Below are 23,664 nucleotides of genomic sequence, written 5' to 3'. Positions count from 1 at the left end.
CCAGCAGCCTCCGTGAGCGGCCGTCCAGAAGCCGGTGACTGATCTGCCTCGCCCCGGAAGAGCGCAATGATGGTGCCAACTTGGGACAGTGAAGCAACATCCTCCACAACTAGATTGAAGAACAAAACGACAGCAACTTGTCTGTTCCCCTTCCCCCAATTCCCCAGCACTGTTCCCATCCCCCCAATTCCCTAATTAAAAAAAAATTATATAAGAAACATAGTACTTGAGATCAAAAATTTACTATTAATTTGACACATTGTTGTTTATTGGAATGTTGCTTCCCTCGTGAGCTGGACTTTGGATATGCTAAATTTATAGGGGTTTTAAGTTCCTTCAGTTGGGAAAAGAGACAATCTTTCTTGCTTCCGATCTCTTCTTTGGATGAAGAAGAACTCTGATTTCCTGAGGTGCAACAAGAAAGAGTTTAGGATTTACACCAGCAAATGCCCTTAATAGTAATAAGAATCACTGTACAGGGTGGAAATATGGGGTTGAGACACTGTTAGCAGAGCAAAACACCCACTTTTTCCAATGAATTCCTTTTTTTCTGCTTCATCTTGAATCTTAAATATTTTTCATATTCTTATAATTAATATGGATGTTTTTCTCATAGAAGTAGAAAATATTTAATATGACTTATCGTCTACTGATGTAGAAAAATCAGTCCATACAATGTGACTTTAAATTATTTCTCATTTCTAACTTATGCTACAGCTATATTTCATAGTGACGCATCATTATCCTGTAGGAAGTTTATAAAGCTTCAGTTATTTTCCAAACATCAGCCATTCACTGGGTAAAAGTCTCCTTGGATGCTCTATGAAGAAAGTCAGAGCAAGTTTCCTCTTGTCTGTCCATCTGTCTTCACAGAGTTTCAGGTGGGTTTTAGTCTCCTGTGGGGTCTGTTTTATACAACGGATAGAGCCTTTGTGTAAAGGAGGGATGCCCTCACAGGCACTGCTCAGGGGTGTGTGTGTGTGTGTGTGTGTGTGTGTGTGTGTGTGAGAGAGAGAGAGAGAGAGAGAGAGAGAGAGAGAGAGGGAAATATAAATATATATGTGTATATTTATGTTTGTGTGGAATAAATATAAGTATTATGTGTATGTGAACTAAATATATATGTATGTTTATATACGTGTGTGTGTGTGTGTGTGTGTCCCCTGATGTAATAAACAGAGTATCTGCTGAATTGTCTGTGATGAGAATAAGAGAAGATGCTTGAAATTGCCGATGGGGAATGGTGGTGACATAGCTTTGGGAAAACAATCTCACAGCCAATTAATGGTGTGTGTGTGGTTGTGTTTTTTATTTTTTAGTAGCAGGATTATCCTGGTTAGCTCTGATAAGAAGTTGGCAAGTGAAGTAAATCCAAGAATAGCAATGATAGGTTCGATAAATAACATGAGTTTTGGAGTCTAACAGATTGGGGCGGAACCCAGTTCTGCCCCCTTCTAACTGGAAGAGCCCTCTCAGCAAGTTGCTGACCTGCTCACCCTCATTTTACTAGTCTATGATGGGTATAGCAATACCTATGTCATAAAGTGGTCCCGAGGATTTAACATGTACATTGCCTAGTCTGGAGAGATGTTGAGAAAATGCTCCCTTCTATAGCATGCATGCTTCTGAACCTGAGCCCCCATGGCTGCTCCGTGGGTTTTAGATGGGGCAGCCTTTCTTACGGTCGGGCCAGCCTGCCCCTGGGAGCTCCAGAAGCATTGCCATCCAGGTGGAAGCCAGAAAGGGCATGAACAACTGTAGGTGCTCAGGATTTACCTACTTCCCTCCAAGAAAAGATCCCATCACAACCCTAGTGTGGAGGATTGTGGACCTTGAGAAAATAGACAGGGTCAAGAAGAGGGCAGCACAGGAGGGCAGGTTGATGTACCTGGGTAAGGAGCCTGCAGGTAGGGTCTGGAGGAAGCCTGAGGGGTCACTGTGCTTCTCAGAATCTTCCTGAAATGTTCAGGGGTCTAGGCTGGCTGTTGGTGTCCTCTGATTGTTTTGGTGTGAGTGACCATTATCAAGTAGAAGACCTTTCTACAGGGGCCATTGAGAGGACAGGGGTGCATTGAGTCTCATGAAGGACAGATGGAATAAGTGCTGCCCAAACAGATCTCCCGGCTGGTAAGTGGCGGGGAGCTGTCCTAACTTACACAGCAGAGCTAAATCCTGCCCACAAACTCAGGGAGACAAAAAAAAAAAAAGCCACAAATATATGTCTATTGATTTTAAAGCAACTAAGATCAGACCCCAGACTTGAGGCCGCATAGCCAGTAAGGGCAGAGGCAGACATGTGACCCAGATGCTGCCTCCAGAAGCACTCAGTCACCCTGTCACACTGTCTCCTGAGGCCAGAGCTTCTAACCGTGGAGCTGAGATAACCCGGGACTTCAGATAGGTGCCACCTTCATGGCACTTTGTGAGTCCCGGGCGTGGGGTTGAGGAGATGGGAGCGTGCTTTCCAACAGCTTTGTCCAGCATGCACGCGTCACTGAGGAAAGGTAGGTGTCTGTCCCCCACAGGGAGCCAGCCTGGATGCATAGAGGACAGAAGGCACTATTATTATTTCCCTTTTCCTTATCATCAAAATTATTGTAAGGTGGCATTTATAGATCCCTTAGTATATGCCAGACACTCTTCATGCATTATCTCATTCATTTGTCCCGTGAGTATTATTTTACTGTTCAAGTCCTGTTTTACAGATCAGGAAACTATTACAAGAAACTGAATTCACCTGTCCCAGGTCCTTCAGTGAAGAAATGATTGGTCTGAGATTTGAACCCATGCAATCAGGCACCATGTCACAGCTCCTAAGCTCACTCTCTTCCACTGTCAATTTCCACCTGTGTCTAGCCTGAAGCTACTAGAGCTCACTCAGATTTAGCCTGAATGGCCCATTTGCTTTTTTAAAAAAATTTTTTATTGTTAGTTACAGGTGTACAGAACAATGCAATAGTTATCCTTTTCACCCTCACAAAGTAACAACCCCCCTCCCCCCATGTATTGCCCTCCCAACCCCGATATCATACTTATCGATTACAATTCCATTGATTCCATTCCCACTCTCTACTCCACGTCCCGTGACTATATGTATATATAATTATAGTTGACATACAATCTTATTCAACATCAGCTTCAGAAATACAGTGCGGTGGTCAGGCCTCTACACCAACTATGAAGTGGTCTCCCCAACAAGACATGAGTCCATCTGGCCCCCTAAGAAATATTTACAACATTATTGATTATATTCCCCAGACTGTCTTTTCCTATTCCTGAGGCCATATTGTAATTACCATATTGTATTGTCTCATCCCTTCCCCTTCTCCTTCATCCCCACCCCCTCCCAACTAACAACCCTCAGTTCTTCCTCTGTGTCTCTGAGACTATCTCCATCCACTTCTCCCATCCATTCAGTTCCTTAGAATCCACGTATAAGTGAGATCATATGATATTTGTCTTTCTCTGACTGACTTATTTCACTTAGCATAGTGTTCTCTAGTTCCATCCATATTGTTGCAAAGGGTACTATTTCCTTCTTCTTTATAGCTGAGTAATACTCCATTGTGTAAATGTACCAAAGTTTCTTAATCCAGTCGTCTACCGATGGGCATTTTGGTTGTTTCCAAGTCTTAGCTATTGTGAATAACGCCGCAATGAACATAGGGGTACATATATTTTTACAGATTAATGTCTTGGGATTTTTTGGATAAATACCTAAGAGTGGTATTGCTGGGTCATAAGGTAGTTCCATTTTCAGATTTTTGAGGTACCTCCAAACTGATTTCCATAATGGCTGCACCAGTCTGCACTCCCACCAGCAGTGCACCAGGGTTCCCTTTTCCCCACAGCCTCCAATTTGCTTTTGAAAAGCAAAGGAAAGGCATTGCTCTTCCTCACAGCTGAATCCCCAGGGTGGTCAGGGCTGGGATTCCTCCAGGGAAGGGTGAAGGTCAGCTGTCTCCACCTCCTTGGGAATAATGAAGTTGCTGAACTACAGCTGCGAGGGTGACTCACCCTAGTACTGAATGAAAGGAAACGGTTCAAGCAACTTGAATTGGTGAAACCTGGGGACCAGCTCAGGGGCAACCAGAGAGCTCTGCTTGTGCCCCAGAGCTCACCTGGTGATTCCCAGCGATGCTGAGGGTCTTCAACATACCAGCATGTGAGTGTGTGCCAGTCACTGAGCTGCTTCCTGAGGGACAACCTCAGCAACCACACATGGAAGGTGGCAACTCGGCTCTTGTTCCTCCTTGTATATGCTGTTGCTATTATTTCTAGCCCTGGCTTGAGTGGTACCTGGAATCTTTGTTGTTGGTGGTTACACTTGCTTAAAAATTAGAATGCCTAAAGGTGGTGCAGATGAACTTTTGTGGATTTTATTAGCTATGCCTTTTTGTGTTAGAACATCCACAACTTGCAGATCAAATATACGATTTGACTAATTCTTGCTTAGAAAGGCTAAAATGTATGCAAAGTAAAAATATTTAAAGAAGAAGTATTAAGTGATAGCACAGGTAGTGCATGGCATAGCAAAAATCGCTGAGATGATATGCTAATAACTTAAGTTTGGGAAGCTCTAACACTACTGTTCCTCAGACTTTATACCTCGGAGCGATAATTCAGCGGGGTGATCCTGAAGGCAAAAGGATTGGGTCAAATAAGTCCAATAAACACATCCTCCTGTGTCTCTTTTTGGAGATTCATAGTGTACTTTAAAATAGTAAAGGCTCTGAAAAGTCCTGCAATATAAGAAACCTACTCGCAATTTTTTCTGCTCTCTCAAGACTTATTTGAGCCTATCCCTTCTTTTTCTTTTCTTTTGGTTTTTGTTTTTGTTTTGTAATAACAGTTATTAACATTCCCCAGAACGAGTGCTGCCAGAACACTGTTTGTAAACCACTGAGTTAGGAAAAACATTGAGCGAAACTGAAACAGGTGGCATTACAGCAATGGCTTTTGGAAGTGGTTAATTGTATTGAGGCAATTGCGTGGGGAAGTGGTTTGTTCTGTCTTATATAATTGGGGGGGAAGTTGTTTATGCACGTTTTTGCTGATAATTCTGCAATTTTGTTATCCTTCAATGATTTTTGTTTTATCCACCACCCACCACTGATTCTGTTTTACTCATTGACATTAGACTGAGTTAGAAGAGGTTTGAGTTATGAGAAGAAGAGTGGAAAGAACAGGCACTTATTTTTGCAGTGTGTTGCCATGGGGATAAATACTTGGGGAAGTGTAAGGATGCATAAATTTCCATAACCCCTCATTGGCCATAAGTTAGGCCTTCCAGAAGTCTTAGGTTGCATTAGTGAAAATGGTTTGGAAGAACTTAAGGGAAGTGGAAAAATGCAATCTGCTAGGTAGATACTGAGGTAAATAGTCCCCAAGAAATGTTTGAAATTGACAGTAAAAGACTGAAGTATTTTGAAAAATGAACACAAACAAAGTAAAGGCTTAAAAAGTTTTTAAAATAATTAACATATAATTTGGATATGGTTAAGGTCCAAATCTGTTCAATATGGTAGCCACTAGCCACATGTGACTATTTAAATTTAAATGGAGATTAAATAACTTTGAAAAATCAGTTCCATAGTTGCACTAGCTGCATATCAGATGCTCAGTAGCCACACATAGCAAGTGGCTACTGTATTGGACAGAATAGAAGTAGAACATTTCCATATTGCAGAAAGTTCTATTGGCTAGGGCATATGGTAGATGGCATTCTAACATGGTCTCCATGACCTCTGGCCCCTGGTTTTCATACCCTTGTATAACCCCCTCTGCTTGAGTGTGGGCAGGACCTGTGACTTGAATCTAACTAATAGGATATGGCACAGGTGATGGGATTTTACTCCCATCATTACTTCACATTATATAAGACTCCGTCTTAGCTGACTAGAGAGCGGGATTCTCCTGCTGGCCTCAAAGAATCAAACAGCCATGCTGTGAACCTCTGGAGAGGGCCACATAGTAAGGAATTACGAGCAGCCTAGGACCTGAGGGCAGCCTCCAGCTCCAGCCAACAGCCAGTTAGAAGCTGGGAACCTCATTCATGCAGCTGCAAGGAAAGGAATGCTTCTAACAACCTGAATGAGCCTGGAAGCACATTCTCCCCTGGTTAAACTTAGAGATGAGAAACGCAGTCCACTAATATCTTGGTTTCGGTCCGGTAAGACCAGGAGCAGAGGGAGCAGCCAAGCTGTGCCTGGACTTCTGACTCACCGAAGTTGTGAGATAATAAATGAGTGTTGCTTTAGGCTGCTACATTTGTGGTGATTTGTTATGCAGTAGAGGAAAACTGATCCAGTGTTAGTCTATCTTTGGGATGGTCTGATAAGCCACACATCAGATGGATCAGATCCTAATTGAGCAAAACTTGCTTATTGAGGCTAGTGCTTTGCCTCCCTCTTGGAGAGAAAACATTGTAACTCTCAAACAGGAATGTCTGGGCCTGGCTAGAATGCTTCATTCACTTTTGTGGCAAAGATCTCGTAATGATGTATAATGATATATATTGTTTTTATTTTTAAAAAGCGTAATAGGTAACACCATAAACTTTGGCATCATACAAACCCCTACTTATTAACTGTATGACATTGGGCAAATTACTTAATCTCTCTAAGCCTCAGTTTCTTTATCTGTAAAATGGGGATAAAAATACTCTCCATATAAGGATGTTGTTTTGTTTAACTGAGATTATATTTCTACAGTGCTTAGCACAGTGCCTAAATATAACACGACATCTGAAAACAGAGGGTGTTTTTATTATTTAGCAATATTTTAACATTGATTCCTGGTAGAAAAAATATAAACTCTGACCATTTTTTCTGTACTCAATTTGGAAAATCAGCATATGCGATTTTTATCTTCTTATGCTTCTGCTTTATTTTATGTCTGGGCTGCTGCAGCTCCATTCCAGATTGTATGCAATAAAAATAGGTCTTGCATACACGAAGTACCCCTGCGCTCAAAGGTTGCTCTAGCTGTACGTAGTCTGGGCAAATGGCCCCCACCCTCTGGCCAGACTGTGGAATGTTGGTTTCCTCCAACATTAACCCCCCAGGGTTCAATTTTCACAGTTTCCATATGTTTTTATATTACCCCAAACTGTAAATACAACTGACACCCCACCAAATTGGCCCTAATGTGCCTGTGTCTAACGGTGGAGTCATAGGCTTTTAAAGTAATACAATACCCCATGGAATTGTGGCAATTATATGAATGTTTTGTTTTTAACATGTTCAGATTCCTTTTTTTTTTTATTTGAAGAGAAGTAGATGATGTGCAAGGAGAAGATATAAGGTGGAAACGGGGCAGGAGTGTGAATCTTATGTCTTGGCTGTGTCCTGGGTTTGCCCCCATGGTCCTGGAGGTTCTGTCCTAACATCTAGTACCTGTTACCTGTTGTTGGCCTTGCCCCTTTGTGTAGCTCTCACTTCCCCTTTTGGTTCAGCTTCTACTTGTATCTTCACTTGTATCATCTCCAAACTCGTCACTTTTGTCTAACTAAATCTGTTTGTATAGGAGGAAGAATCAAACTCATTATGATGCATTGAAGGTTCAGGATATGAAATACACTAAATATTTCTACGTGTGGTGGTATTTTTATCCATAAAACCTAATAATTTATTCAAAATGTGATCACATTGAGGTTAATGGGTTCAGAGAATGGAAATTAATAGGGAAATCGCATGGCATCCTCGTTGGTTTTGTGTTCTGCTTCCTAACTGGGCCTTCATTTCAGTGACTGTTGCTGCCACCATGAAGTTTGAAGCTGTTAAGTTCCCATCTTCCTTTCCAAAGCTTTTCTGATGGAAAGCTAATATTCTTGGATAATTACCTCATGTGTATCTAGTTTTTTAGTAGTCAATCGAGTTACAGATTAGAGCATCCTGTGAGGTTTAGAGTGGTATGCCTTCAAGTGGCTGGACTACAGCACAGAGACTGTAGCCTGAGAATTTCTGTCTGTACTGTCTAGACCAGGGGTCGGCAAACTTTTGAGACAGAAGAGCAGCCAGGGGTCAGCAAACTGCGGCTCACAAACTGTGGCTCTGAAGTAAAATTGAAAATGAAAATAAAACTATCATAGTTTCATTTATAAAATTTTTACAGGATATTAGTCACATAATGGTGATTATGTAAAAATATGTTTATGGCCCTCGAATGACTTTTAAATTGTTGTGAGGGACAGGATTGGCTCTTCCAGGGGTCAGCAAACTTTTGAGATGGAAAGTACCCAAAGAGCTGCATGTGGCTCGTGAGCTGCAGTTTGCCGACCTCTGGTCTAGAACTTTCTGGATTGCTTGGAAGAAGAGAAAGTGGGACAGTGGGTGAAGGAACTCTGCAACATTGTAGACAGCTGGTTGGCACAGAACAGAGGTTAAGTGGATGGGGGTGGCCTCTGGAGTCAGACTGGTTGAGAAGCCTGCCTCTGCCTCTCACTTGCTCCATAACTTTGAGCAGTTTCCTCCTCTGTAAGAGGAATAATCAAAGTACCTGCCTAATAGGGGTGCTGTGAGGATTAAGTGAGCTATTGTATTATTAGCTCTAATATTTAAGAGGACATCATGTGGTGTGGACATTTGCTGCTATGATTATTATTATTGTATGCCTAACCCCAGGTTCAGCAAACTCTGGTCTATGTGCCAAATCCAGCCCTGTTACCTGTAAATAAAGTTTTATTGGAACACAGCCATGCCCATTTGCATACATATTGTCTCTGCCTGCTTTCATGCTACAATAGCAAAGTTGAGAACTTTCTACAGAGGATATATGGACCCCAAAGCCTAAAATATTTACTCTCTGCTCCTTTACAGAAAAGTTTGCTGATCCCTGTTTTTAGAGTTTAGAAAGCTTTTATCAGCAGCATAAATAAGAACAAGCCATCATTCTGCTGTGAGCCATGTAGTTTTTGTTTGTTTGTTTGTTTGTTTATAACTATATACTGAATATAAATTAAATTAGGAAAGAAATGCCAGGTCATTTCTTTTGGATCCAGCCTTTAAAATTTTTAGTTTGATTTCAAGAATGACACTTATAGGAATGGGAACTCTAGGTGTTATTGTGTTAGTACCAGGTGATAATTCCCAGTTGTATTCATCATCAGTCTGCTTTTATTTTATTTCTGTTCACTTTGATTGGATACCATTTCATTGACAGTAAACAGATCTTCATTATATGAGATTGACTTCTTCTATATACAAAATGCCTTTCTGAAAACAAATATGAGGACAGTCTTAATTCATGTAAATCCCTAGATATATGTTCCTAAATAATTTTTTGGGTTCACATAAAACATCTAGCAAACACAAAGGGCCTGTTTCATCCTTTGACCAAACAGAGGTAGGTTTCATAATTAACTTCAATCCAGCAGTTTTCTGTTGGTAACCATGGACTAGACATTGTGCTAGATTCTTAGAGAAGAGAGTAAGACAGGTGTGATCACTGTACAAGGGTACTTAGAACAAGGAAGCCATTAAAAGATCAGAAGTGTGACAGGCTCTTAGCAAGGCAAACACAGTGTGATTTAGGAATTTATAACAGGAGGACCCAACTTCCTAGATTGACCAAGGGGGCTTCCCAGAGGACATCTTATTTATACTGATATAAGAAGGATAAATATGAGGTAATGTGATAAAAAGGCTGGGGTAGGAGTGAAGGTAAAGAGCTTTCTAGAAAAGGAAACCGCTGTGCAAAGGCCCTGAGGATTGAAAGACTTGGTATGTTGAGGGTCAGATGGAAGGCCAGTGTGGCTCCCACAATGAGGATGAGTAGGATGAGATAGGACTTGGGGAGGCAGGAGTTAGATCTGGGAGTAGTCATGGAAAGAGGTACGGACATTTTCACAGTTAGCAGGAATCCAATAAGAAGTTTAAGCAGCAAAGAGATATGATCCTGTTCGTGCCCCAGAGAGACTCTTTCCCCTGACTTGTGGGGATGGGTTACATGGACCAGTTGGAGATGACGGTAGCTTGAGTTAGAGAGAGTATGATTAAGTCATTCCTTTACTCTGGAGAATACTCTGAGGATGGGCTCTGTTCTGGCACTAACGCCTGTCTGCTGGTGGACAGTCAATCATCAACCAAAATGCAATTAAGTGTATAATTACAGATTATGGTGTGTGCAGTGGAAGAAGTGCATGGAGTGCTATCTTAGACATTTTCGGTGAGGAGAAGGGGGCATCCTTAGACTTGGTACCCAGGAAAGACCCGTCCAAAGAGGTCTTCTTTGAGCTGAGACCTGAAAGATGAAAGTCAGCCACGGAGGAGTGGAGGCTGTGGGGTGGAAAGGGAGTGGGTCACAGACAGAACAGCATATGCCTGTTCTCTAGTGGGAAGGAGTGGGTGTGCACCTGGAAGAAGGCTGGGTCCTGGAGTATGGGGGTCAAGGTGAGAATGGTGCGGGCTGAGGCTGGTGAGGTCCACAGGCATGTGATGTTATTCTTTGGGAAATGGGAAACTGTTGAAGAATCATATGCCAACAAGTACATGATCTCACTTGTTTCAAAACACTCACCCTTGCTGCTGGCTGGAGAATGGATTACAAGGGGAGCGAGAGAGGAAGCAGGGAGACCGGTGAGGAGAGAAGAGCATCATGGTCCAGGCAGGAAATGATGGGGACTTGAGCTCTGTGGCAGGCAGCAGGGGCAACGAGGAGAAGGGATCTGACCATTCTCTGTTTTCCTGTCTGTATTTCTGAACCTCAGGAGGGCATTGAGGCACCATGGAATATGTGAAGCCATGATGTAATCATGTAGAGGGTACTTTCTGGGCTGGTAGAGATGGCAGGGCAGCCCTGCTTTGGATTCTGCTGGTGAGGAATCTACTGCCAACTGTGACCATATGGAGAGAGAAGCCAACACATGTAGTCCAGTCTACCGTGAGAGGGATGTAGAACTTCACAATGCATTTATTGCTTGACAGTGGGGAAAATAATCATTCCAGGGTTACCATCCTCAGATCTACACGACCAGCCTGTGCTGTCTGAGTCAGCACACCTACATGGGAGGCCGAGCAATAAGAAATTCCTTTGATAAATAGTAAATCGGGGCCAGGCCTGTTCATTAGTCGTGTGATCTTGCACCTGGGTATGGTCTGCTTGCCAGGAAGAGCACATTGTTATTAGATGCTCATGGATTCACCACTGAGTCCTGGGTCTCCTATAGGCACATGCTCATCCTCCCAAGTGCATCTAGAGGAGGGCAAGGCGGCGTCAAGAGGGCCTGGCTCTCTGCTGTCTGTCCCCAGGGTCTTCCTTAATAGTCCCCACCATTTGCCCTCTTAAGCTTAAGCTTTCAGTCATTGGGGTCCATTCATTGCTGGGGTGGCACTCCATTGATCTTTAGGGGAAGGAGGTTCTTCGAGGCCAGACTGAGGGAGGACACTTGAAGGAACTCAGCCCTTCGGAAACTTCTACAAGAAACATAAACCCTTCTCATGAATCGTGACCACCTTCTGCTGTGTAACCTGCTCCCTAGGTTTTACTAGCCTGGGTGGGGCGGTCAGTGGTGGGGGGAAGGAGAGACTAGATATGTGCTCTAGGAGAGGGTTTGGGGCAGGGGGATCAGGCTGATGTGTACAAAGCAGTCACTGTGTGCCAGGTACTCTTTTAAGAGCCTTAGGCTTATTAAATCATTCAATGCCTCTAGTCCCCTACCTTCCCCAGTGAGATAACTTGCCTAGGGTTACATGCTTTGTAATGGTGCCTCTGTGATGAGAATGCGGCCAATCTAGCAACCAAGTCCTTGGTCTTGGACATCTTACTGTCCTGCCTCTGACCACCCTTGGTATCAAATAATTCAACCATTTCATCAGGCTGAGTGAGGAATAGCCTGACAAAACCATCTTCCCCAAGAGGACTTTTACCAGTGGAACCTGATGTTACGAGGTGGAAGGCTAGGACTCTCTTTATCTTCAGGAAGCTCAGTTTTCTAAGTTTTTAACTCTGAACACCCCCACCCCTTTACCAACTTTCTTTAGCTATGTTAGCAAGCTCTGGGATGTCCTGCTGGCCTGGTAAATGGTACATGGTGTCTTTAAAGTGTGTTGTCATTGTGTGCTTTTACTGACGGTGGCCTTGTCTTTGGGTTCTTGCGTAGCCCCAACCACCACAGAGGAGGTGGGAATAGAGGAGACAGATGATAGGAAGGTGTCACCTCCAGGGAGTGAAAGTAGCAAGGACCATAGGTATGGAGGGAAGGAGCAATCCACTGAGAAGGAAAGCCTGGGGAGATAAGTGGGCGTCCTGCTCAAGGGTTTTGGCGAGGACTTAGGCAGCCATCAAAGCTAGTGGCCAAACAGGTGGGCTACTCTTAGGAGGTTGCCGCAAAATGCGAAGTCCAAGAGATCTGGCTCATTCTGGAGCTAATGCCTAAGACCTTGGCCCTATGTATTGCTCTTGTCTGGAGGAGGGCTGGATTCAAGTAGCGCAGCTGGCCAGATACTTTCTCTTCCAGAAAGGAATATCGTGCTCATGACATTTAGCACATTTGTATGTTCTATAAAAATAGCTTTAGAATATTTATGATAGCTTTCTAAAATTTATAGCTATGCTGAAGTACTGAATGGTATTTACAAGCTTTAAAAAAATGGGATCATCTCAGTGGTTGAAAGTAAAAGCTTTTGTTATTGGAAATTCTGCTTGCAGGACCCATTGTCAGCTCCCATTCTGTGTGTGTGTGGGGGGGGGAGGGTGGGGGCATCTACTTGTTCAGTCGCTTCAGGGTCCCAGCTCACTTACCCATGCTTGTCGTGACCTTCCTGCAACACTTCCATCAGTGTAACCTTCCAGGAATGCAACTCATCTTATTATTAAGGAAAGTACAAGTGGAAGCTAAATGTGTGACAAACGGGGTTTAATAATGCATTCCAAAGTCCATTGTTTGAGGTATTTGGAATACCTGCTGTTCCTTTGTGGGAAGCAAGACATTAAATATGTGTTCACAGTAATGCACAGTACACGATTCCATTCACATTGTAAGCGTACGCGAAACAGAACGCGCTGGAGTCTGTTCTGAGCATTTTACCTGTGCTAACTCACCCACTCTTCATAATAACCCTAAGAGTTAGACACAGTGATTCCCATTGTATATATCAAGAAGCTGAGGTACCCAGAGGCTAAGAAACCTGCGCACAGTCACACAGCTACAAAGTAGTAGACTTCTGATGGGAGCCCAGGCAGCCTGGCTCCAGAGTTTATACTACAAGCCCCTGCACTGCAGCTACACCTGTCATATAGCCCAGAAATTGTCTTCCATGGGGGCTGCACCATTTAACATTGCCAGTTAAAGCTACATCTAGTTATTTATCCAAGGGAAATGAAACATATGGACACATACACACACACAAAGCTGCTGCAAGAATGTTCATTGAGACCTATTCTTAACAGTAAAAAATTGGAGACACCCCAAATAACCATTTAAAAAGGGAATAGCTAATCAAATTGTATTATAGTATATTCATATAATGGAATGCTACTCAGCAATAAGATGGAATTTACATACAACAATGTGGATGAATCTCAAAAATCTTATGCTGAGTCAAAGAAGTCAGGCACAAAAGAACATGTGCTGTACGATTCCATGTGTATAAAGTTCAAGAACACTGAAAAAGGATCTATGTAGATAAAAGTTAAAATAGTGACAACACCTGGGCATGGGGAGGAGACGCAAGGCTGGGCGATGGCAACGCCCTGTATTTTGATGGTCCAACATCATTGACTTGTACACTTCCTATCTGTGCATTTTCTTATATGTATTTATGCCTCACTTGCACACGCAAATGCACACAGTAACGTGTGGAAGTCCCCCCTTGCTCCCCAACCCCCTACACTTCCTCAGCGGTAACGATTGTTTGCACACTGGCGTGGGGCATGCGGGCGCTTCCATTTCCATGCGTGCGTGTAATTCATCCAAGCAGCTTCTGTATTTTAAGAGAAACAAGATCTGACTATATGTATTATCCTGCTACCTGCTTTCTTCTTTGATTAACAATATATCTTGCAGATTTTTCCATGTCCATATTTTAGCTTTGCTTTAATCTTCTTAGCTAGCTTAGGGTTCCATAGTATGCATGTGCTTGCTTTCTTCAGCCAGTTTCCCTCTAATGGACAATAAGGTGGCTTTCAAACTTCCACTTTTACAGTGCTGCAGTGAAAATTTTTGTACATCTATATACATATATTTGTGCACATGTGCAAGCATTTTTGTAGGCTGCATTCCTAGAAGTGGGTTTGCTTGGGCAAAAGGTATGTACACTTTGGTGGAAACTGCCAAATTGGTTTCTAAAATGCTTTCGTCAGTTACGCTCTTCCTGACCACATAACTGGATTCCCGCATCTTCTCTAACAATGGATATTATTAATCTCTTAAAGTTTTTGAGAGCAGATGGGTAAAAATGGTATTTTATTTCTGCTAAGATTTAAAGGAAGAGAAGTTCTGATTTTCTCTTTTAAATACAAATAAGCACATGCCCTTGGGGAACATACATCTTCTGTCCATGTAATCCCAGAGGCCTTGAAGCCTGATGTGTCCTCACCAGCAAATTAGAGAATACTTTCTAACTTTATTTTGATGACTATTCATGTGAAAATAGCAGGATTCTGTCCTCTCTGACATTCATTCCTAAAATGGTAGCTACTGTTGATCTTGACACCTGCTGGAATTTTGTAGTTAATCCAAATTCCTTAATGATGGCTGAATTTGAAAAGTGACATGACTTGCTTAACGAGACTGGTCAATATAAGTCGAATATTAAAAAAGTGACCATACCACTGTACTCTCAAACTGCACCCCCACACCTGTGATTGCTTTTTTTAAAAAATTGCATCCTGGGTATATTTTTCATCGAGAAAAAAATCATCCCAAAGAAACTTTTTTTCTGGACATGGAGCTGGCCAGTCTCTGGTGGAGCCTTAGAATCTGAGTCTCTTGATGGGTGGGAGTTTGGGAAGCGATAGCAAAGACGTATTCTTCTCAGGCAGTATTGTCAGAGGACTTTGCAGCCTGCACCTCCAGAGGCTCTACCTTCCTAAGTTTAGAGACAGTTGTGAGCTGTGCAGAGTTTAGCATGATTTATGCAGTGTGGGTTTACTACTGCAGTGGGGAAAGGTATGGGGACTGATAGGGCACTTACAGATTTTATTCTCGGAAATGTTCAAGTTATTACTAGCAAAAATCACTGTGGTCATTTCTTCTACAATTGTCTAATGAGTTTCTGTGGGGGCATTTTCTCTTCTCCAAGGGATCTAATACAGTAATACCTTGGTTTGCAAGCATAATTCATTCCGGAAACAAACTACTCGTATTGCAAGACATCGCTCATTAACATTTTAACATATGTTAAAATGTATTAGAAATGTTTGCTCGCCATGCGGAACACTTGCAAACCACATCACTTGCAAGCCAAGGTTTTACTGTGTTTTTTAATTTCCTGACTTCTCTACCTGCCTCCCCTTCTCTCCTACTCTATAAATTACTGTTTCAACCTGTGCTTCATCCAGGTAGCCTTAGGCAGGCTTCCCTGAGGGGCACCTGAGAGAGGGTTGCCCAGTGTGGATGAGGTGCTCACCTGTTCCCAATCCACTCCTCGCGTCTTTCCTGCCTCTGGCAGAGCAGCTCTTTCCCTTTTGGCTTTCCCAGGGAACCCATTTGGTCTTTCCTAGAAGAAAGAGTTCTGCTAGAACTATAGTTGAAAACCATGGCAACCCTGCAAAGGAGTATGTACACTTTTGTAAGTGTCTCTTGATGTTCACATGTCTCAAGACAAGATGATCACTTTCATCACCTTGCTCTGCATCAATCTTATTGGCCCAAATCCTAAGCAGCGCCATACAAAGCCAGCTTTTCTTTTCCAATCTCTGGTATCCTAAATAAGGCAGAATTGAAGGAATGGCTGGAGAATGCTGAAGACAGGCCTCCATCACAGTGTCTGAACTTCGTTTCCCATTTTTCTTAGCTACTCATTCTTAATTCAGGAAAGTTTTAGGGAAGCATGGATTTGGTTTGGTTTTTTTGTGTGGGTTTTTTGGGGTTTTTTGTATTGAAAAACTAGTATAGTATCCTAGAAAGTAAGGTCTGTTTTGAGAACTTTGTGGGAGTTTAATTATGCAAATGATGTTTGCAATAATCTATTGTCATTTATCTCTAGTACTTGGGGGAGGATGTTTATCAGTTAGTTCTATTTAAGGGTGTGCTTCAAAGTAATAAAGAAGTACGTCTTTATAAAAATGCCCTCTAATTAAACAATGTCACTAGTAATACTGAGCACTGTTCTTATTTCCTAAGGAACTGGAAAATGTGCTTGCCTTGGGTTAGTATGAGCTTTGGAACTACGATATCTTTGTTCAATTAGAAAGGAAGAGGTCATTGTTAACGTCTTTCTAGTAATCAAAAGATACTTTCCTAAAAGCAGATTAGTAAGCAGGCTTTGTTGGTAGTTTCATAAGTTTACTGTATCTGGTACAAGCAGGGAAATAGCAGACCAGCATGACCCAATCCAAATAATGACTAAGGAGATGGTGATTCTATCTTACCTTATATTCTCTTAATAAGTGTCTCCAGGAATATTTAAATCACTGCTTTAGTTGGTTCCGTAAATATTTATAGGGCCAAAATGTTCGGAATACTTTGATTAGCAGGGTTCCTAATAGAAGATTTTTCAGCTTAATAAACAATTCTCTTGAACTTCTTTATCTTGGCGTGGGAGAGAGGAGAGGAGTATGTAATTTAATGAGGACTAGAACTAAGAGTTCCTTGTTGAGAGAGGCTTCCATTTGATTATTCGTAGTTTCATTTTGACACGTTTGTGATTTATCATCTAGTTCTCATCTCATTCCTATTCCTACTTTCCCAAGAGCAGTGATTCTCAATAAGCGTGTTTTGGGACTTAGGCCTCAGTAACAATGGCTGACTTAACAATGCTGGGGAAAGGGGTTGAAGGGATGAGAAGGGACCCCAAATGATTCTTCTCCACAGCTCTCTGCCTTTGGACTCACTGCTCCCGAGCCCCCGGTACTGCCCTCTCGCCTCCTCACATGTTAGATTAGATTTATAACAGCTGCTGTGGACATGGTTGCCTAAATCTGTGGAATGTTTTGCTAAAGGCTGCTAGTGAAATAGTCCACATTAAGCCTGTAACTCCCCGCTCCCCTGCATTTTTCTTTTTTTTTCCAAAACCTGTCCTTTATCCTTAGTCTTTTGCTCACTTGATCACTTGATGATTTTGCACTCTGACATCCTATAGATTCATTAAGAACTTTTATTCCAAGCATTGGGGCTTTATTTAACATGATGATTAGCCAAAGTGTGATTGTGTTTGAGCTAAGCGATGACAATGTATTTGATTGGAGCCTTGTAATTGTTATTTTTAAATCAAAGTAATGGATTATGATCTCAGAATAGGAACATGATCCAAAAGAATAATAATAATTAGAACAGCAACCACTTAGAAGAAAATAAGTCCCATCACAGACCACAGGGCTCTGTGTACCCTGAGTCCTGCCCACCTTTGCAGCTCCATCTCCTGTCCCCCTCCCCCGCCCACTGTGCCTCTCACTTTGGGGTGGCCTCACTGCAGCCTTCCAGTTCCGAGAAGTAGCCAGGCTCTTTCCTGCCTTGGGAATTATTCTTGCTGTTCTCTCTACCTGGGGAGCTCCTTCACTGGTGTTTTCTTGGCTGGCTCCTTCGAGTCTCACCCACAGCCTTGCTTCCTTACGGAGGTTTCCCTGCTCACAGTGACTAAAGCCATCTCCCCCCCACACTGCCTGTCCACAGATGCAGTACATACCATAATCTCCCCCAGCATGCTATTTATTTCCTTCAACATTAGCAAACCTAAATTGTGACTCCTTAGTACTTGTCTGTCTCCCCTACTGGATTCCAGGCTTCATGCAGAGGGTGAAGACGACTCCTGTCTCATTCACGACTGCAGCCCCAGTGCCATCCTGGTACCTGGCGTGAAGTGGGTGCTCAATACATGTCTGTGGTTGGATGCATGGAATATTCCAAAGTCCCAACTTTTTCTGATCCCATATCAGTATAGTCTATACTTAGCGCTTTTATTGTGATAACATGGTCTTTCAGTGGCTGAAATTAACGAAGCTGTGCTGACTTTTCTCAGGCATATGAAGGATCAGAATAAGAAGGTGGCCAACCTCAAGCACAATCAACAGTTGGAAAAGAAGAAGAATGCTCAGTTACTGGAAGAAGTCCGCAGGCGGGAAGACAGCATGGCCGACAACTCACAGCACTTGCAGGTGAGCCCAGGCTTCTCCTAATCTCTCAGTAATTAAAGATTGACTATTTCTGAAATGTACTAACTACTGTGGGAAAACATGCACAGAAGCGGTGGCCTTGCTTTTGCTCTGAGTCCAGCACTCCCAGGTAGCCCAGTAGGTCTTTCCAGGTGCAGAGCATCATTTTCAAAATGGTGCCTAGGAAAAGCTGATTATAGCGGAGAACACTAATGCTTCACGGAGTCACTTGCTTCCCGTACCTCATCTTCAAAGGTAAGGGCTGCGTTTATATAGTTGACAAAAAACTTAAAACATAGAAATGTCTTCCTGTTAGAATTATATTGAAGTTGTGTTGGGGTTAGTAGAAGGAAAATGTGTGTGTGCATTATCACCTATCAAGGTATTTGAAAAAGGATGCATTAAGCTGATCTCAGACAGGTTACAAAACTGGCTTTGTTTTATTTCAAAACTCTAAGGCTCTAAGACACATCCTTATTCTGTTTTTTTCTGTGGAATATAGTTATCTCTGAATGGATGGCTCTCAGAAACCAGTGGACCAACTGAAAACCCCAATTTTTCCTCATTAACCTATTTTTGGCAAAGGAGCTCTCCCCATGTGCTCAATAAAACATTCAAACGAAAACAGGGCATTTGCTTTGAAGTTCCTTTATTTATTCCAGTGTGCCTTTAAACAGAGCAGTTCAAGTTCAAGTTGGCCAGCGTTCATGTTAAATTTTGCTTATTAATTAGTATCTTTCTCCAGTTATATATTAGGTTTCCTCCTTGGAGATAGAAGAAGTTAGATAATTTCAATATGCACTCATAGTTTATCTTTTTAATTGTTCAAAAGAGAAATAAATAATTATTCCAGAGTAGGAAATACAAGGAAATGCCTTGTGCAGAAATGGCGCATGGGGATTACTTAGTTAATATAAGTTTCTTTTTTCTCGTGTCCTGGAGGTGCCTTAATGCTGTCAGTCAAGCCTCCTTGCCTTGATGACTGATTTGGATAGCACAATACTCATGTCAAGTCCTGTGTTCAGTCCTGGGGACCACCTCAGTATGGACGGGTAGCTTTTTTGAATCCACAGCTTCCTCAGTATTCTTGGCAAATCACATCCCAGGGGCTTTGGATCTTAGTTTCCCCATCAGCCATATGAGATGTTAGATTGGATCCTACAGACTGAGATAATACTAATAACCTAAATTTGTAGAACATTTCATTGCCATGCCAGACATAGATTCTCATTTATTCGCAAAAATGTTGGTGATTTTACATATGGTAAAACTAGCCGCAGAAAAAGTTATGAAGTGACATTTGAGTACGGAGTGGAGATGGAGGTGACTCCAGGCCTTTTGCTTTCAAGAAACTATTGTAGAGAAACAATAACAATAGTAGGTACCATTTATTAAACTTTTCAATATGCTGGGTACTGTGTGATGTACTTTATAGCAGCTCTTTAATTCTAACGTCAGCTAAGTTAGTGGGGGGCACTTAGTTGCAAAAATAGGAACACAACTCAATTTGAACTAAGCAGCAAAGGGAATCCGTGGGCTCATTTAACTGAAAAGGCTAAGGGTGGATTTCAGACTTGACTACATTCACATATTCAAACAGTGGATCAGGAATCTGTCTGCATCCTACTCACAGGCGTGCTTCTCTCGTGTTGCCTTGATGTCCAAGCAATGCCAAAAATGGCCACCACCAGCCAACCAACATTCTATAATATGAGTGCAGTCATCCCAGGAGAGTGTTCTTTCTTAGTATTTCTAAAAAAACTTCAAAGGCTGATAGATTGCATGAATTGGCCAGGCCAGGATCAGGTGACGTGAGCACTTGGAACCTCCAGGAAGGGGGTTAGCCTTACTCCAAGTCCAAAGGCTGAGAGTGGGGATGGGAACTCCCACAGGAAAGAGTGGGGTTCTGTTACCAAGAGGTGCTAGGCAGGTAAGACTGCCTCTGTTTTTTCCACAACTGTGTCAGATGAGGTAGATTATGGATATACTGAGAGTTCTGGAGATTTTAGAGGAAGGCAAGGAAACCTGAGTGGCAGAGTCTTCATGGCACCAGTGGGGTTGGAGCTGACTGGGTTTGATATGGGAGGGACAGAACAGCAGGGGAGGCCCTCCAGGCAGGAGAGCTATCAGCAAAGGTGCAGAGGTTGTAGTACAGAGCAAGGTGCAGTCAGGGCACAAAACGTAACAGACCAATTGACCATTGTGGCAGTGCGTTAAGTGTTATTTAACTGACCCTGGAGCTACAATGCTTAGGATTTATTCCAAGCTTCAAAGTTTACTAGCTGAGTGTCCTTGGGCAGGTTACTTCACTTCCCTAAGCCTAGTTTCTTCATCTGTAAAATGGGAATAATTGCATCTACTCCAGAGTTGTGAGGGTTATAGAGTCGATGCATATAAAAAATTTAGAATTGTACTTGGCACCAGCTATACTGAAATGTTCATCATTAACTGTTATTATAATGACAAGGAAAAAGTTAAAAACAAAACAAAAATTGTTGTCTGATATTCATGGGTATTTTTACAGTTCTACTCTGACATGCATAGAGCATCAAAGTTGCTGTATTTTCTATATATAGTAATTTTTTTTTCTTTTCTAAGGATACATGCAGTTATGGAAATTAATGTCTTGTTTTGACCCATGAACTTTTGTATAGCAATATTTTCATAAGGGGTCTTGGTAACTATCTCATAGACTTGTTCATAAAAGATAGCATGGTCTGGAATTGCTTAGTTGCATTCCTGACCACCCCAAATAAAGGACAGCATTTGAAATGCAATAAAAAGTAATCACGATTAATTTTGATGAAAATGTCTCTGGTTAAGGTTAATAGAGAGTGACACTCCCACTTTCCTGCGTTGCTAAACAAATGCACTCAGATGCAGTAATTACTGCCTTCTGAGAGGAGAACTTCCCTTTCTGGGGGCACTTAATTTTTTAATGTTGCTCTTGTTTTAAGTGCTTCCTGTTTATAAGTCAGACTGTTAAGCCATTTAAGTGTGAGTCAACTGGGATCTTTTTTGTTTGCTTGTTTGTTTGTTTGTTTGGTTGATTGGTTGATTGGTTGGTAGTTGTGTGATTGGCACCTACAGAAATGTTGTTTTTCTACACCAGTATTTTGCAATGGTTGGACACGACCATGATTTCAAACAACCAAATAGTTATTACATCCAGAAAAACCCTGGGTCGGGTATTGCCTGCAACAATAACTTAGGCTTTTGGATCGTGTTCCAAAAAGAGATCAAAGAGATTCAACCAGTTCGTATGAAAATTGGAGACATATTTGAATGGAGATAGAGTGACCATGTTATTTATTGTCCAAACCAGGACATAACAGCAATAGGCAAAAACTGGGTCATTTCAGTCAAACCTAGATATATAGTCATGCTAAGAAACATTTCACAAACCTGACCTTCTTTAGTTCTTAAGTTTTTAGTTTTATGGCAGGAATTGCAAACTCAAATACCTTCAGGGTTTAGCTATTAACATAAATAAGAAACAAGTTTGCATGTAAGAAAAATTATGATGTCGGGTTCTTTCAGCCTGTCTTTTATTTTTTATTTTCAGTCGAAATGCATCAGTTAGCGATTTCCATAATAATGCTGTGTAGCAAATCACCCCCAAACTCAGTGACTTGAAAGCATCAGTAGTTATTCTCATAGGTTTTCAGGTTGACTGAGTGGCTCAGCTGCTCCAGGGTGGGCTTGGGTGGTGAATCTGCTTCTCTGCAGGTCTGTGGGCGGCTGGGGTGGCTCTGTGTCTCTGTGTTTGTTCTGAGACTCAGGCTCAGGGGGCATCAGTGACCCAGAGGGAAACTTCGACAGCAGTAGCAGATGCACAAGAGAGAAAAGAAAAACAGGCAAGGCCTCCTAAGGCCTAGTCTTAAACTGTGAGTTTTCATCCCACTTCATTGGCCAAAGCACGGCGCGTGGCTGATAGTAGTCAAGGATTGGGGAAGTACACTGGACCCGTGAAGAGAGCATTGTGAAGGGGCAGAAGCAAGGGGGGGGGGCGTGAAGAATTGAGACCAGTTATTCAATCTGTTAAAAGAGAGAGGGTTCGGAGAAATACGTCTCTATTATAAGAAAAACAATAACATGAACTTAATGAAAAAGTACAGCTGCAGTGGCCTGAGTGTGTAGTATGGGTGTAATAGAGTGGTGGGGTCTGTGGGGACTCAAGAGCCCATGGCTCATCAAAAGGAGGAAGGACCACTGAGCTTTGGCTGCATGTTGCCATGAAGGTGGTCCTAGAGTTATTTTCTACATCAGTATTTTGATTGTCATAAAATGTAAATTTTTATGTGAAATCATTGGACTTTAGAAAGTTGGTTCAATTTTTTTTAAAACACTCTACGGGTCCAGTGAAGCACTTGTGCAGGTGAATTGCCCATTGGTTTGTGGCTTCTGCACAGCCTGACACTCTCATCCTACTGGGTTCACGTGCTGTAAGTAAAGAGACTACATATATGTTAGTTACAGCTGACAGTCACTATTACTTTATATGAGTTTCAGGTGTACAGCACAGTGGTTAGGCATTTATTTAATTTTTGAAGTGATCCCCCCATAGGTCTAGTACCCATCTGACACTATCCATCGTTTTTACAACATTATTGACTATATTCCCCATACTGTACTTTACATCCCTGTGACTATTTTGTGACTACCAATTTGTACTTCCTAACCCCTTCAACCTTCCTCACCCATCCACCCAACCCCCTTCTGTCTAGCAAGCATCAGTTACTTCTCTGTATCTATGAGTCTATTTCTGTTTTGTTTGTGTGTTTATTTTGTTCTTTAGATTCCACATATAAGTAAGATCATATGATATTTGTCTTTATCAATCTGACCTGTTTTACTTAGCATTATATCCTCTAGATCCATCCATGTTGTTGCAAATGGTAAGATTTCACTCTTTTTTATGGCAGAGTAATACTTCATTGTATAAATGTACCACCATTTCTTTAACCAGTTGTCTATTGATGGCCATTTTGGTTGTTTCCATATCTTGGCTATTGTGAATAGCGCTGCAGTAAATATAGGGGTGAATATACTTTTTTCAAATTACTTTTGTATCTCTTTGGAAAAATAACCAGGAGTGGAATTGCTGGGTCATAAGGTAGTTCTATTTTTAATTTTTTGAGGTGCCTCCATACTGATTTCCATAATGGCCGCACCCATCTGCAGTCCCACCAACAGTGTACCAGGTTTCCCTTTTTCTCCACAGCCTCGCCAGCGCTTGTTGTTTGTTGATTTATTGATGATAGCCATTCTGACCGGAGTGAGGTGGTATCTCATTGTGGTTTTTATTTGCATTTCTCTAATGATTAGTGACGTTGAGCATCTTTTCATATCTCTATTGGCCATCTGTATGTTCTCTTTGGAGAAATGTCTGTTCAGGTCCTCTGCCCATTT

At 42.0% G+C, this 23,664-nt stretch overlaps 1 protein-coding gene across 16 annotated transcripts in view; it reads left to right on the top strand.

Annotated features, from left to right (window-relative positions):
- Positions 1 to 23,664, top strand: part of ERC2 (ELKS/RAB6-interacting/CAST family member 2) — a 974,141-nt gene that overhangs the window by 514,607 nt on the left and 435,870 nt on the right. For all 16 annotated transcript variants that reach the window (XR_002125344.1, XR_002125343.1, XM_019654364.1 and 13 more), the window contains one exon: positions 18,120 to 18,255. Coding sequence is in view for 14 of the 16 variants with exons in the window: in XM_019654364.1 (XP_019509909.1) it covers positions 18,120 to 18,255 (136 nt within the window). In the remaining 2 variants the exon portion in view is untranslated. The remainder of the gene's footprint in view (positions 1 to 18,119; positions 18,256 to 23,664) is intronic.

Source organism: Hipposideros armiger, unplaced genomic scaffold, assembly GCF_001890085.2.
Source record: "Hipposideros armiger isolate ML-2016 unplaced genomic scaffold, ASM189008v1 scaffold_220, whole genome shotgun sequence".
NCBI lineage: Eukaryota > Metazoa > Chordata > Mammalia > Chiroptera > Hipposideridae > Hipposideros > Hipposideros armiger.
The sequence above is the reverse complement of the archived record's forward strand: the minus strand, read 5'-3'. Positions and strand labels throughout refer to the sequence as shown.